This window comes from Ictalurus punctatus, unplaced genomic scaffold, assembly GCF_001660625.3.
Source record: "Ictalurus punctatus breed USDA103 unplaced genomic scaffold, Coco_2.0 Super-Scaffold_100, whole genome shotgun sequence".
Taxonomy (NCBI): domain Eukaryota; kingdom Metazoa; phylum Chordata; class Actinopteri; order Siluriformes; family Ictaluridae; genus Ictalurus; species Ictalurus punctatus.
This window is the reverse complement of record NW_026521086.1, coordinates 3,490,568-3,503,905: the sequence shown is the minus strand read 5'-3', so window position 1 is coordinate 3,503,905 and position 13,338 is coordinate 3,490,568. Positions and strand designations below refer to the sequence as shown.

The 13,338-nt window shown below is 37.5% G+C and overlaps 1 protein-coding gene across 4 annotated transcripts; it reads left to right on the top strand.

The window, feature by feature from the left end:
- The first annotated feature begins 6,011 nt into the window (after window positions 1-6,011).
- LOC128629772 (uncharacterized) lies at window positions 6,012-12,479 on the top strand. 4 transcript variants are annotated; one of them, XR_008394157.1, is made up of 10 exons: window positions 6,012-6,699; window positions 7,146-7,234; window positions 7,671-7,763; window positions 8,161-8,318; window positions 8,486-8,622; window positions 8,780-8,873; window positions 9,145-9,475; window positions 9,745-9,907; window positions 10,000-10,128; window positions 10,327-12,479. XR_008394157.1 is itself a non-coding variant. In XM_053678503.1 (10 exons), the coding sequence occupies exons 4-9, from the start codon at window positions 8,295-8,297 to the stop codon at window positions 10,125-10,127; spliced, it is 855 nt and encodes a 284-aa protein (XP_053534478.1). In that variant the 5' UTR covers window positions 6,029-6,699; window positions 7,146-7,234; window positions 7,671-7,742; window positions 8,161-8,294; the 3' UTR covers window position 10,128; window positions 10,327-12,479. The 4 variants fall into 4 exon arrangements, 3 of the variants coding, with proteins under 3 accessions (XP_053534478.1, XP_053534477.1, XP_053534479.1); XM_053678503.1 differs by having other exon boundaries at window positions 6,029-6,699; window positions 7,671-7,742; window positions 9,167-9,475; XM_053678502.1 differs by having other exon boundaries at window positions 6,029-6,699; window positions 9,167-9,475.
- Window positions 12,480-13,338: the final 859 nt, after the last annotated feature.

The window sequence follows — 13,338 nt, the reverse complement described above, 5'->3', positions numbered from 1 at the left end:
TTCATCGGAAATTATTCCTGCTCGGACTTGAATGTTCAGTAAAAACTCACTATTTAAAGTTTCTATCTCTTTTTTCAAATCCTTTAAGTTGTTTTCCTCACTTTCATCTCTTGTATTTTTCAGTTTTAGGTTTATATATTGTGTCATAATTGTATTGTACTTCTCATTTTTTTCTTTATTAAAACATAGACATTTGTATTTAAGAAATTTTTTAATCTGGATCTTAAAAACTTCCCACAAATCACAATAATTGGTAGTGAGGATATCTAAAGTTTCAATCCTATTAATTTCTTCTTTTAATTCTATAATCAATAAAGAACTTTTCAAGATTTGTGGGTTTAATTTCCAATAGTTTCTTCTTTCTTCATTTTTAAATCTAATGCCACATATAACTGTCAAGTGGTCCGACTCAACCAAGAGTTTTGTTGTATAAAATTTTGCCTCAAAATTATTATTAATATATATCCTGTCAATTCTAGTTTTACATGTTTTATCAAACCTTGTAAAGTCCACTTTCTCTGGATATAATGTCCTAAATATGTCGGTGAAATGCTGTTCATTCATTATGGATTTAAGGACATCACCTTCTCTCCTAATTTTACATATTTTGGAAGAAATTTTGTCATTATAATCTGTGATTGTATTAAAATCACCGCATACAATGGTATAGAAACCGACACACAGGAGCATTTTAAGCTTTTTAAAAAGCCGGATTTTACCAACAGTATCCTGTGCTGTGTATACATTTATTACTCTAATTTTTTTTGTGCAATAAAACACATCTATAAACATTAATCGACCAGGAATTATTTCACGGCTCTTAATTATTTTAAATTTATTGTTATAAAATAAGGTCGCAATACCATCAGGTTTACTTTCGCCTATTGAAAAGATTGAAGGACCTTTGATCCATAAACTTTGAGCGTCCTGTACGTCTGCAAAACTGCTTAATCTGGTCTCTTGTATACATAAAATATCAACATGTTCTCCACTCAATATATTTAACTTTTTCACTTGATTCATTTTTGCCTGAATCCCTCTAACATTACATGTGGCAACAGTTAAATTTGAAAAAACCATAAAAATTAAGATAAGGATCTTCTCCGATAGATATTATTGCATGTCCATTAGTCCACATTTTCTCAACATTATCCACATCATTTAACCTTAATTCCTGCAGACATATATCACATTTCTTTTTAAGTAATATAGGAATTGAAGTTAAAATCAAAGACATTGTGTCAAAAAAAAGGGAAGAAAAGTAGGCGATATACATCATTCCTTAACCTTTTTTGCATTGTCAATATTTCCAGGAGAATTCCTCTTTCGCCTTTGGCGTTTATATGGATAGTCTAAAGTGTTTTTACCTTTCGCCAGCGTGGGAGTGTCCGCAGTGTCACCTGTGTTGTCGGCGATTGTCCGAGTTGTTCCACTTTCACCAGCTGGATGCGATGACTCCTCTCGGCCCTGTAGGCTTCCTGCAGGTGTAGAAATGATCTGGGTCGCTCCGGTCTCTCCCTCTGAGCACGTAGGCTCCTCTGGGGCTTGTAGACCTCCTTCAGGGGTTGAGCCGATCCGAGTCTCGCCGACTTCTACAGCTGATAGCGCAGGAAACTCCGATGCTTGCCGTCTCTCCACAGACGAAAGACTGGGCGGAGATGCTCCGCTGCTTCCAGCAGGTACTTCCGGTGTCTTCCGTCTCTCTTCCCGGGTCAGAGATTCGGCGCTGCTCTCAGAGTCGGTGAGTAGAATGTTTTCTTTCTATTATGTGATCCTATGTGAACCTTTGCTTTCAGCATATCGTGTGAACCCCTTGGTCAGAAATAACCGAAACTAAACATTTTCCCTGTTTTTACTGTTGATCAGTCCTGCACATCGGCTTGTAAGAATTTTAGCTCGTTTCTCAGTACAGAACAGCTTCAGCTCTGGAATGCTGGTGATTTTCCTCACATGAACTGCTTGCTTGAGGTCCTTCCACAACATTTCTATTGGATTAAGGTCAGGACATTGACTTGGCAAATTCTGAAACATGAATTTTATTCTCTTTTAACCATACTTTGGTAGACCCTTATGTGCTTTTTGTGCTTAGGGTTGTTGGCCTGCTGCATGACCCACTTTCTCTTGAGATTCAGTTCACAGACAGATGTCCTGAAACTTTCCTTTAGAATTCACTGTTATAATTCAGAATTCATTGTTCCATCCATTACTGAAAGGTTCTTATAAGTAAGGTTCTTATGCTGGAATGTAGTGTTTGCTTTCTCCAAACATAACACTTCTTATTTAAACCAAAAGGTTATATTTTTCCACACAAAACATTTTTCCAAAAGACTTTTCCACGTAATCATTAGCAAACTGCAGATGGACCGCGATGTTCTTTTTGGAGAGCAGTGGCTTTCTCCTTGTAACACTGTAATTCACTCCATTGTTGTTCAGTGTTCTCCTGATGGTGAACTCATGAACATTAACATTAGCCAATGTGAGAGAGGCCTTTGTTTGCTTAGAAGTTACCCTGGGTTCCTTTGTAACTTCAGGGACTTTTACATGTCTCACTATTGGAGTAATTTTGGTTGGTTTCTAATAAACATACTAGGTTCTCTTTTTTGATTAAATTATAGCTAATAGTAACTAGTGACCTAGACGTATTAGGTGTAATTTATGCACTAGTCAAATATTAACCCCACCCCATCCAGTTAATAGTTATAGTTGAAATGAAGCTATCTGGCAGCCCGATATTCAGGTCTCCCCCTCAGCACTTACTGTAGAACAGCGGTGCTACAGAGGCGCAGACCACATGCCGATTCTCTCTCTCTCTCTCTCTCTCTCTCTCTCTCTCTCTCTCTCTCTCTCTCTCTCTCTCTCTCTCTCTCTCTCTCTCTCTCTCTCTCTCTCTCTCTCTCTCTCTCTCTCTCTCTCTCTCTCTCTCTCTCTCTCTCTCTCTCTCTCTCTCTCTCTCTCTCTCTCTCTCTCTCTCTCTCTCAATGTTCCCTAGTTCATAACTTATAACCTTGGTACCCAAAGGTTCCCTCTTTTTAATGTAATTTAGTTCCTTTTAATTTTGTGCCAGATCAACAAAAAATCCTCCAGTATGTTTATCCCTGAAAAGAAAATGAAACAGAACACACACACGCTGCTTGTATAATAGAAAACAGTTGACCTGTGTTAAATGACTCAATGTTTTTAAGTCTGATTTTACATCTGTTACGCTTCCGCCGGTGGATGGCGCTGTGGCGTCGAAGCGCAAAGACTGCTGCAGAGCGCGCGTGCACGAGACTCTGACATATGGACACGCGCGGCTCGTTTGTTTTGATTTACTTCCTGTCCAGGTATTGGCTTATGTTCGAGGGTGTGTCTTTATTTCTCCAGGTGTCTATGCTTTAGTTTAATTATGTTGGTTATTTAAACCCCTCGTGTGGCTGCGCACTTGGCGCAGTATTATAGTTTGTAACGTTAGTAGTGTTTAGAGTAATGCCTAGACTGTAGTTCCATGGTTGATCCAGCTAGTCCTGTTCAGCATAGACCGCGTTTCTTGTGTTCTGTTTGTTTATCAATAAAGACGGCGCTCCTGCGCTTACTTCCTGCTAAATGTCCTGTGTCGTTACATCACATTCCTGTCCAGTGAAGTGATTATTTGATGATGATGATGATGATGATTACTATTGTTGCAACATAGTACATGCGGTCATACACATTAGGGTTAGTGTGCTACATGGGCTACACAGTGGTCATTACTAAAGCCATTAATGTACTTTTTGAGTTCTAAATGAATAGTTCAATTCATATCTTGCAGAAACTTTATTTATCTAATTCTAAAGCATCATTGTTATATTTTTTTCTGTCACAGTGAGATGGCAATATTTTGACGGGTGTGGAAGGCCTCACTGGGACATTTTGTATTAGTAGTGTAAAACTTATGCATTGGCTTACATATTGGTAGACATGCCAATTTAAAATATATACATGTAGGAAACACTTAAGAGACATCTATATGTAACAAGAAAATGAAGGAATGGGATAGGCTGACTTAAACATCTAATTATCTAGTTGGTGGCTGTGGCTCAGGTGGTAGAGCAGGTTGTCTAATTGTAGGGTTGGCGGTTTGAATCCTGGCCCACGTGACTCGAAATGTCCTTGGGCAAGACACTGAACCCCGAGTTGCTCCTGATGTCAAGTTAGCACCTTGCATGGTAGCTCTGCTACCATTGGTGTGAGAATGGGTGAATAGTTACGTCAATATTTGTGTAGGAAAGTTCCTCATATTCAGAGTTGGGCTAGGCAGGTGCTCAAGTTGCTATGATTTAATAAAGCAGCATGTCAGTTACATTTATGTTTTTAAATAAGAAGTCATTCACAGTGCATATACACTATAAAGAAAACAGTCACCCACTATTTATTTGATAGCACATTGTGCTATTCCGTGTGTCACATTTTTTATTAAATTAAAGAGACCAGAGTGGGGCGCACGGTGGCTTAGTGCTAAGCACGTTCACCTCCCACCTCCAGGGTTGGGGGTTTGATTCCCACCACAACCCTGTGTGTGCGTAGTTTGTGTGTTCTCCCTGTGCTGCTCCCCTGTCCAAGGATATGCATGGTAGGCTGATTGGCATGTCCAAAGTATCTGTAGTGTATGAATGGGTGTGTGAATGTGTATGTGAGTGTGCCTTGCAATGGACTGGTACCCTGTCCAGTGTGTACCCTGTCCTGTGCCCTATGATCTCTGGGATAGGTTCAAGGTTCCGTGCGACCCTGTATGATAGGAGATATAGAAAATGAAAGGGTGGGTGGATGGAAACCAGAGCGAAATTTCATTATCCTGAGTATCCAGTTACACAAATGGAGAGGTGAGTTTAGAATTGGCTAAATAAATCATACAATCTAGAAACAAACAAGTGGGATATAGTCAGTGGTTGATTTTAGACACAATCATTCCTGATATTATTAATAATACTGCTGTTGGTTTGAGTTGAGCACTGACAATCAAATTAAAAGAAGAAGAATCCAGTATTTAGTGGTTTGTTGTTTTTTTAAACAGTGGAGTGATAAGAAGAAATCCTCAGAGACTGCTACATTGTCCTCCCAGGAATCCATGGCTAATCATAGGCTGAAGTGTTTCAGAGACATTCTGGACACTGTGTAATGAGAATTGCTTTATTGAGTCTTAGTTACAGATTATTGAATATGTTGCATGTTAAATAAGATTCTGATACTAACAATGGGAAATGTTGATTTAAGAGAATGGAATGCTCTGAACCTTGATGAGCCATAATAAAAAAAAAGTTCACATATTAAACAAATTAGAAAATCCCATAATTGTCACAAATAAATAAATAAATTTAAAGCCCATTAATATTTGGTAATGTGCTGTACTGAGAATCATCATTCTACAAACATTGGAAATTCTCAAGCAGGTAAGTGTTTAAGGGAAGGAACAAAGTTTAAAGTGAACACATTTATGCCAGTGAGTAAAACCTCATTCTTACATGATCTCAGCACTTTCTGTGTTTTAAACATGCTTCCAACCATACAAAAATTCATCATGACTGATGACTGATTGGCTGGGAGGTGACAAGGATTCTGAGTATTGTTCAATAAAGCTGATGATATATCTGTAGTGAAAACTGTAAAGGTGTACAGATGAATGAGCAGTTCTTACAACCAGGATAATCTGAGTGTTTTGTTTTCTACTATATTAACCTAAATTCTCACTATCCCAGAAAAGCTACTGAATATACTTTATCTACTCAATAATATTTGTGAGAGAAACTTAACTAGCATTATTCTACCAGTAAATCTAGCTATTGTTTTAAACTCAAACCGAGGTATAACTATGCTAAACCCAGAAATCAAGAGGCATGTTTAATACATCAATCACATAGTACATATAACAGGGTCTGTACAGATGCTTCATAATGAAATTCCAGGACTTTCAAGCACTTTTCAAATACTGTGTATGCTTTTGTTTTCACGGACTATACAAGAGATGTCATTCAAACGTATTCTTTATTTCTTATTTTTAAATTCCAAAAAATATTATTATTAATAATAATAATAATAAAAACACAGCCAATTTTAATATAGCTCCTTTTCCCAGCCGTGATGGACTAAATTTGTATTTCCCAGGCACTGAATCATCTTCACTATAATGTTAAAATACTCCAAGTGAGTGACAGGAGCACTGTGTCCACACGTTTCTAGATGATGTCATGCACTAATTAGCATATTCATTACATCATTACATCGTATTTTCATTCTGCCTAAAGTCAGCCCTTTACAGCCAAATTCCCAATAAAGCTGTTTTCATTTACGTATTTTTTCTGTTTCTGTTGTCAGACAACAGGACGAGTATGAAATAGTGACTGAACCACGGCCCAATAAGAGACTACATGTTCACCAGCAGTCACTTTCAAACCTTTTCCAAGCTGCTGATCTACACTGCTAAAATTCTGATTTTATAACCGTGACGTCATCTGTCTAAACCACCACACACATAAGTTAAAGACAACGAGTGCACTGTGATTTCGTGCTATATTTCCATGTAAAATAATCTCTCAGAGAGAAAGTTAGAAGTGAATGAATGTGCTGCTCCTCTCTGCCCCTCACTGAACAGAGTAGCCGCAGAGAGAGGCGTGTCTCTGGGGGGAAAGCAGGACCTCACACTCACCGGGCAGTACTGGCCATTCTCTTCTACAGAAAGTAGCTAAGGTTTGTGTAAAAAGTCGCTAGATATGACGCTAGGAGCTTTTTTGAAAACGTTGGAGGAGGGTCTGCAGCGGGGAGTCCTATTTTGAGTGAAAGGATTGTATTCATGTTCTGTAGAAAATAAACCCTTTAAAGTTATTTAGTGATTTCGTATTTATTGACTTTTTATCATTCAAGCAATTTTAAGCCTTTATCTCTGTAATGTTCTTCCCTATTTGTGGATATTCTCGAGTGAAATAGACGAGGCCACCTAGGGAACACATGAAGTTATGTAGGAGCAGTGATGAGAATGAAATGACTAATAAGATTAGAAAGACATTAATAATGTTACTATTAGCAGTAAATTTGTGTACTTTATTACGATAACTATACTGCTATGTACATGATATAATGTTAATGTGTTAATATGTTTTAAATGTGTTTGTGTGCTGTCCTTATACCGTGTCTAGGTCAGTCTCCCCGGCGCGTGCACAGACATATATAGTCAAATCGGAGCAGCGAGCCATAAGATCCGTTATGACGTCACGTTCAGAGTTCTGTAAGTTTCCTGATGGTATGCTTGACGGTTGTTCCGTTTATGACGCCGCAAATGTCGAGGTTTTTAAACGTTGTGGTATCTGAGCTGGCCTCTGTATTCATTGAACGGAGTAGTATTTAATCATTGGTCTATCTAACCTTTTCATGTGCTTAGTTTCTTTGTTTGTTCATCTGTCGTGTTTAAGAATGGACACTGAAATACTATATCCAGATATCTGTACAGCTGCTGTGTGACAATGTAAACTTAAAAAACCCCAACATTTCCATGTCTAGAGAAGAGGGTGCGTTCTTTAAAAATTAAATCATAATGATGATGCTGTGAAACAGTTCAGAAGCTCCGTGTATTGTCCTTGATACGTGAAAACTAGACAATGCACAGTAATAACACTGATGAGCCGCGTCAGTGTAAAATAGCCCAAACCTACCTTCTGTTTCAGGCGGCGTTGTGCTGGATGGAGCTTGACTGCCCTCGTGTGTCCAAACTCAGGAACGGCAGTTTCCCTGAAGGGGTATTCTGTTCCAAGTTTGTGGTAGTTAGCCAAGAAATATTACATGATTACTATTACTCTCTCTCCCCTTTTTAAAACCTGTTCACGATAATTATTGTATACATTACCTTTATTTTTGTAATCTTCTCCCATATTTGTGGATATTCTTGAGTGAAATAGATGAGGCCACGTAGGGAACACATGAAGTTACCTAGGAGCAGAGTCTAAAATATCTTTTTGAGGGACCTCAAACTATTATCATTTGCTATACTATTGATCATTACGTTAAGTACATCTTATTCGTATATGGAAAGTACTTAATGAAGATAATATACTTTATATTTTTTTATGTAACCATTCAAGTATTTGTTGTAATGCTTTTGTTACTGATAAATACATGTACATTTAAATTGATTTTGTTCTGTCTGTGATTTTGTAGATCTGGATGTTCAGCTGGTCTCAGATCAAGCATCCTCCTCTGTACTGACTCCACTATCCCCAGCTTCATCCCATTCATCAGATTCCACAATTGTCCTGGAGTCCACAAGAAAGAAGAGGAACCCAACAGGGTTAATGGAGCAGAATGAAGCAAGACAGGTAAGCTTTGAATAAATGCATTTAAAATCCTCAATTACATAATTGTTTATTATTGATACTTATCTGTAGAAGTGTTTTGTAAATGTATTCTCGACATAAAGGAAAGGCATTAAAAATCCTCTTAAATTTCCATGAGCATGTCATAACAATGTAAGATGTTTTGGCAGAAAGTTGATTGTGTTCTGAGGGTCAATCCAAAGGGTGAGGAAATCTCCAAGGAGTATGAAAAGACCAAAACACTAGCAGATGTCACACATAAACAGATGGTGAACGCCCTGGTTGCAGACATGTTAGAGCTACATGGGTAAGAATTGGAGGTCACTTCCCTCCCTTTATCATCACAACAGATTCATGTGGCACAGATAAAGAATGCTATTCTGTGTTGCTATAAAAGGGGAATTTATCCTTTAACTTCTTGCAAAACATGCACACTTGCAAAGTAAACTGATTTATTTTGAAAGGAGGATTCCATCCTCAAGTGTGAGGACCAGTTATGCACTGGGAATTGTGACACTTTTTCCATACCTCCAAGATCCTTTCTCCAAACATGGATATGTAAGTTCTTGTATTCTGTCTGAAAACCCAAACCAGTGTGTGTTTATATTTTCTTCCCTTTTATAGTTTTAAAGTTAAAATGATCTTGTTTTAGATGAGTGTTTATAGGTTGCTCAGCTTTGTATTTTCCACTTGTTTTTGTAATGTTATATAGTCATTGTGTGAACTTATTGTGTTGAGTAATTCATTCTTGAAGCCAAGCATCTCGTGCTTGGCTTCAAGAATGAATTACTCAACACAATAAGAAAAGAAATAATAATTTCTTAAACAGGAACACTACTATGATCCTTTAGGGTAATACTGGCTTCATTGCATGGAGGATCAAGACAGTTCAACATAACACCTGTGCTGGCTCCCGGTGTCATTCCAAGACTGTTCTTCAGGATGGTCCAAAAACCAGACGAGAATCTCTGTTATTCTGTCAACAGCGATTTGGTGAGGAGTGCAGGGAGGCGATATCTACAATACGATATTCCACTGATGAATCTGTGGTCAAACAGAAGATGAGAGCGACTTTCCAGTATCGGCAGAAGATGGTCGGTGAGGATGCATCATCTTCAGTCCTGGATTTGTTCACTCGTTTCCTTGCTGTATCTGGATTGGTAAGAAAGTATTTAGCTTTGGAAGTAGTTTTGAAAAGGAAATGACCTTCTCTGTAGTTATTAAATGAGTTCACTGGTACAGCAGAGAAAGGAGCTGTTCAATGATCACCATAACAACAACAGGCCGGTCCAAACTGAGAAATTCAACGTTCTAATCTTTTATATCCCAAATGTATGCATAAATAACACAGCAGATCTTAATTTTTAGTATTTGACCTTTTATCCATTTATGTCCGTTATGTTTAAACCTGTATAAACCTTATTTAAAGATCGACCACGATTTCTCCATGATGTTTGGTGACGAAGTGTCCAAGAAGTTCCTGGCAAAGTGGACAATATTCTTCAAGCCAAAAATCATTGCAGACTGCAAGACTCTTAAGAATATGGGCGAGCTGCTGTCAGGAACTGAACCTGAATCTGAGGACTACAATGGTCAGTATAAATTGTTATGTATTTTAAAAATGTTCCGTTCTTTAAAAAAATAATTAAAGAGAGATCATTTAATTATTCTGTGATGTCTTTAGGATGGGACAGCGATATGTCCTCAATCCTTTTGCAGCTGCATCTGCTCCCTCTAACCTCAAGAGGCCAGAAAAAAAATATCCAAGATCAGTTCAGCTCAAGCAACCAGCCATCTTGTGAGCTATCTTAAGGTATGCAAAAGTTAATATTTAAACATCAGATCTTAATTTTACGAACTCTTGAGGTGTAGATTATTTTAGGATTCTGAGACCTGCATCTCATTTTGCATACTCCACCTACAAACAAGATGTGATGGTGCTAGTGATAATGTAAAAAAAACATGCAGTTTTATTTTCATATTTATTTTATGTCCCTTTGCTGACCTTCAGGAAGGAGCCAGTGTGACTACCTTCATTGAGAGTGCTGACACAAGACAACCATTCCTCCTCTGTATCAGTGAGTGAAAGAAGGATATCCCAAAGTTCTACATTATTATCGACCCAAAACTGATCCCATGTAAGGCGCACACGTCAGTGGCAGCTTTTGATGAACTGTTCAAAGTTCACTATGTCTTCAGTTTCTCATATGATGAAGCTCTTTGAGATTTCTACACATTTATCCAAACCAACATCTACAACATCGATGTCGGAAGAGCAAAGCAGAGCCCGCGTGTTAAAGAACTTCGAGCACGATTGCTGCAGCGAAATTAACAGCCTTGAAGATGTTCACGTGTTTTGTATGTAAAGCAGACCTCAGAACTTGTTTGGCTCTTCGTCAACATTTAAAATTTCAACATGGTTTATATCCTAGCAAAAAGTTACATTTAAAATGTGGAGAGCCAAGTCACCTGTTATCATTTCCAAAACCATGCACTGTTCTCGCAGCAAAAGCACACTTTACAGATTCTACTCTATTACAACGATTTTGAAATTGCTAACCCTCTAGGTTCCAAGAGGGGGATCCACAAACTTGGTTGTATCTATTTTACTCTAAAAAAAAAAAAAAAAAAAAATCTTCCATCCAAGTGTAACTCTGTACTGATTAATGTACATCTTGCAGCTCTATTCTACATGGAAGATCTTAAGACATACGGTTTTGATGTGATACTAAAGCCCCTTATTGATGACCTGAAAATCTTAGAAGCCAAAGGCATACAGCTTCCTTGTTTTGAACCACCATGGTTTGGCTCAGTAATTCAAGTAACAGGAGATAATTTGGCTTTAAATGTCTTACTGGGATTTGTGTAATATTTCAGTGCAACTAATTTCTGTAGGCTTTGTTTAATTAGTAAGGAAGAAGTTCAATCTATATTTTCTGAAGATCATTCTGGCTTAATTTTCCGTTCCAAAGAGGTTCATACTGAACATTGTAAGGCACTAAATGAAAATCCTGAACTGCGGTCAATATATGGTGTGAAAAAGTCATGTGTGCTCAATTCATTACAGTATTTCCATTATACTGATAACTATGCTGTTGACATCATGCATGATCTGCTAGAGGGTGTGGTACAGTATGAACTTAAACTGGTTTTTGAGTACCTTGTTAAACAGGATGCAGAGCTTTAATTATGGTTACACAAACCGTAAAAACAAACCAAGTGGGTTAAAAATGGATGATAAGGGCAAACACCTGGGTTTGAATGCCATACAGTCATGGTGTCTTCTGCACAACACTCCACTGATATTTGGTGGTCATTGAAAGGAATAACAATCACTGGAACTTTCTCCTACTTTTGATGCAGATTGTCAATATAGTGTTTTCCTACACCATAACTGATGGGATGATATGTTACTTAAAACATCTGATCTGTGATCACCATACTCTATTCAAAGAATTGTTTCCTGACAAGACGTCGATTCCCAAGCACCACTTGATCTGAGATGCATAAAAAAATTGGCCCCCTTATCCATATGTGGTGAATGCGATTTGAAGCTAAGCACCATATTTTCAAAAGATGTGGCAAAAAATTTCAAGAATCTCATTAAATCATTAGTAAAGCAACATCAACGTCAATTGACATTTAACTATTAAAATTATTGTTTTAGAAGGTTTGAATTTGGTCCTACATCAAAAACCATCTGTAACTTGCAAGGTGGGGAAGAACTCAGTCAGACATTATATTTAGAAGCCTGTTTGAGTGTTACAAGTACAAAGTGGGTCAGACATTATGGTACTGAGTATCAGGTTGGTGTGTTCATATGCACTGCATGTACCTATGATCTCCCTGTGTTCAAAAAGATCTGTGAGATAATAATATATGAAGAGAGTGCTTTCATTATTTCCTGCAATGTAAAAATGATGTACTATGATGACCACTTCAATGCATACTGTATAGAAGATAACCAAATGGATGAGTTTCTGTCATCTCTGTGAATGAACTGACACACTTTAGGCTATTTGACCAGCAGTGCTCTAATGAGAATAATCAAAGAGAGTACATAGTGCCCAATTGTTATATTTAGAAAGACTTGACCTGAGGGGTCAGTAATGTTAACGCCCTTGAAAAAAGAAAACTATTAAAGCAACCAACTTGTTTTTTTTCTTTGTTTGCCTTTTAGATTTGTAATCATTTAAATGTTACTTTAATTGTGCAGTAGCATATTAACACTTTATAGTGTTAGAGGCAACTCATTTAATAGTATGCAATTAACACTATGAGATTTAATGAATTACTCCTATGAGAATTAATTTCTAACACTACACACTGGTGTTGAGAAACTAACACTTGAGTAGTGTTCAATTTCAACTATACAAAGAGTTGATGTGAACTCTATTAAAGTGTTAAAATGACACTGTGGAGTGTGGACCCCTCCGGACACTTTAAAAGTGTTGAAACTCCAATAGAGTGGATTTGTTTCTGTGGATTTTGCTGTGTATGTATATTTTATAATGTTAAAGTGCACACCTTGATTTCTATTATAATAACATTATTAATGTATTTCTAATGTTATTAGACATGTCATTCTCATCACTGCTCCTAGATAACTTAGTGTTCCCTAGGTGGCCTCATCTATTTCACTTCGAGAATATCCACAAATAGGGAAGAACATTACCGTTATCTTTGTAATGTATACAATAATGATCATGAACGGGTTAAAAAGGGGACACAGTAATATAAACCATGTAATATTTCTTACCCAACTCGGGCCTAACTACAAATGTACTCTTATGACAGAATACCGCTGCTGGGAAATTGCCGTTCCCGAGGTTGGGCACAGGAGGGCAGTCAAGCTCCATCCAGCACAACACACAACGCCACCTGAAGCAGAAGGTAGGTTTGGGCTATTTTACAGACACAGCTCATTACTGTGCATTGTATTGTTCGGACATAACCACAATTAACGGGTCTTCTATAAAAACAAACATTATGTAATACTCATAGCACTTATTTATCATAAAAA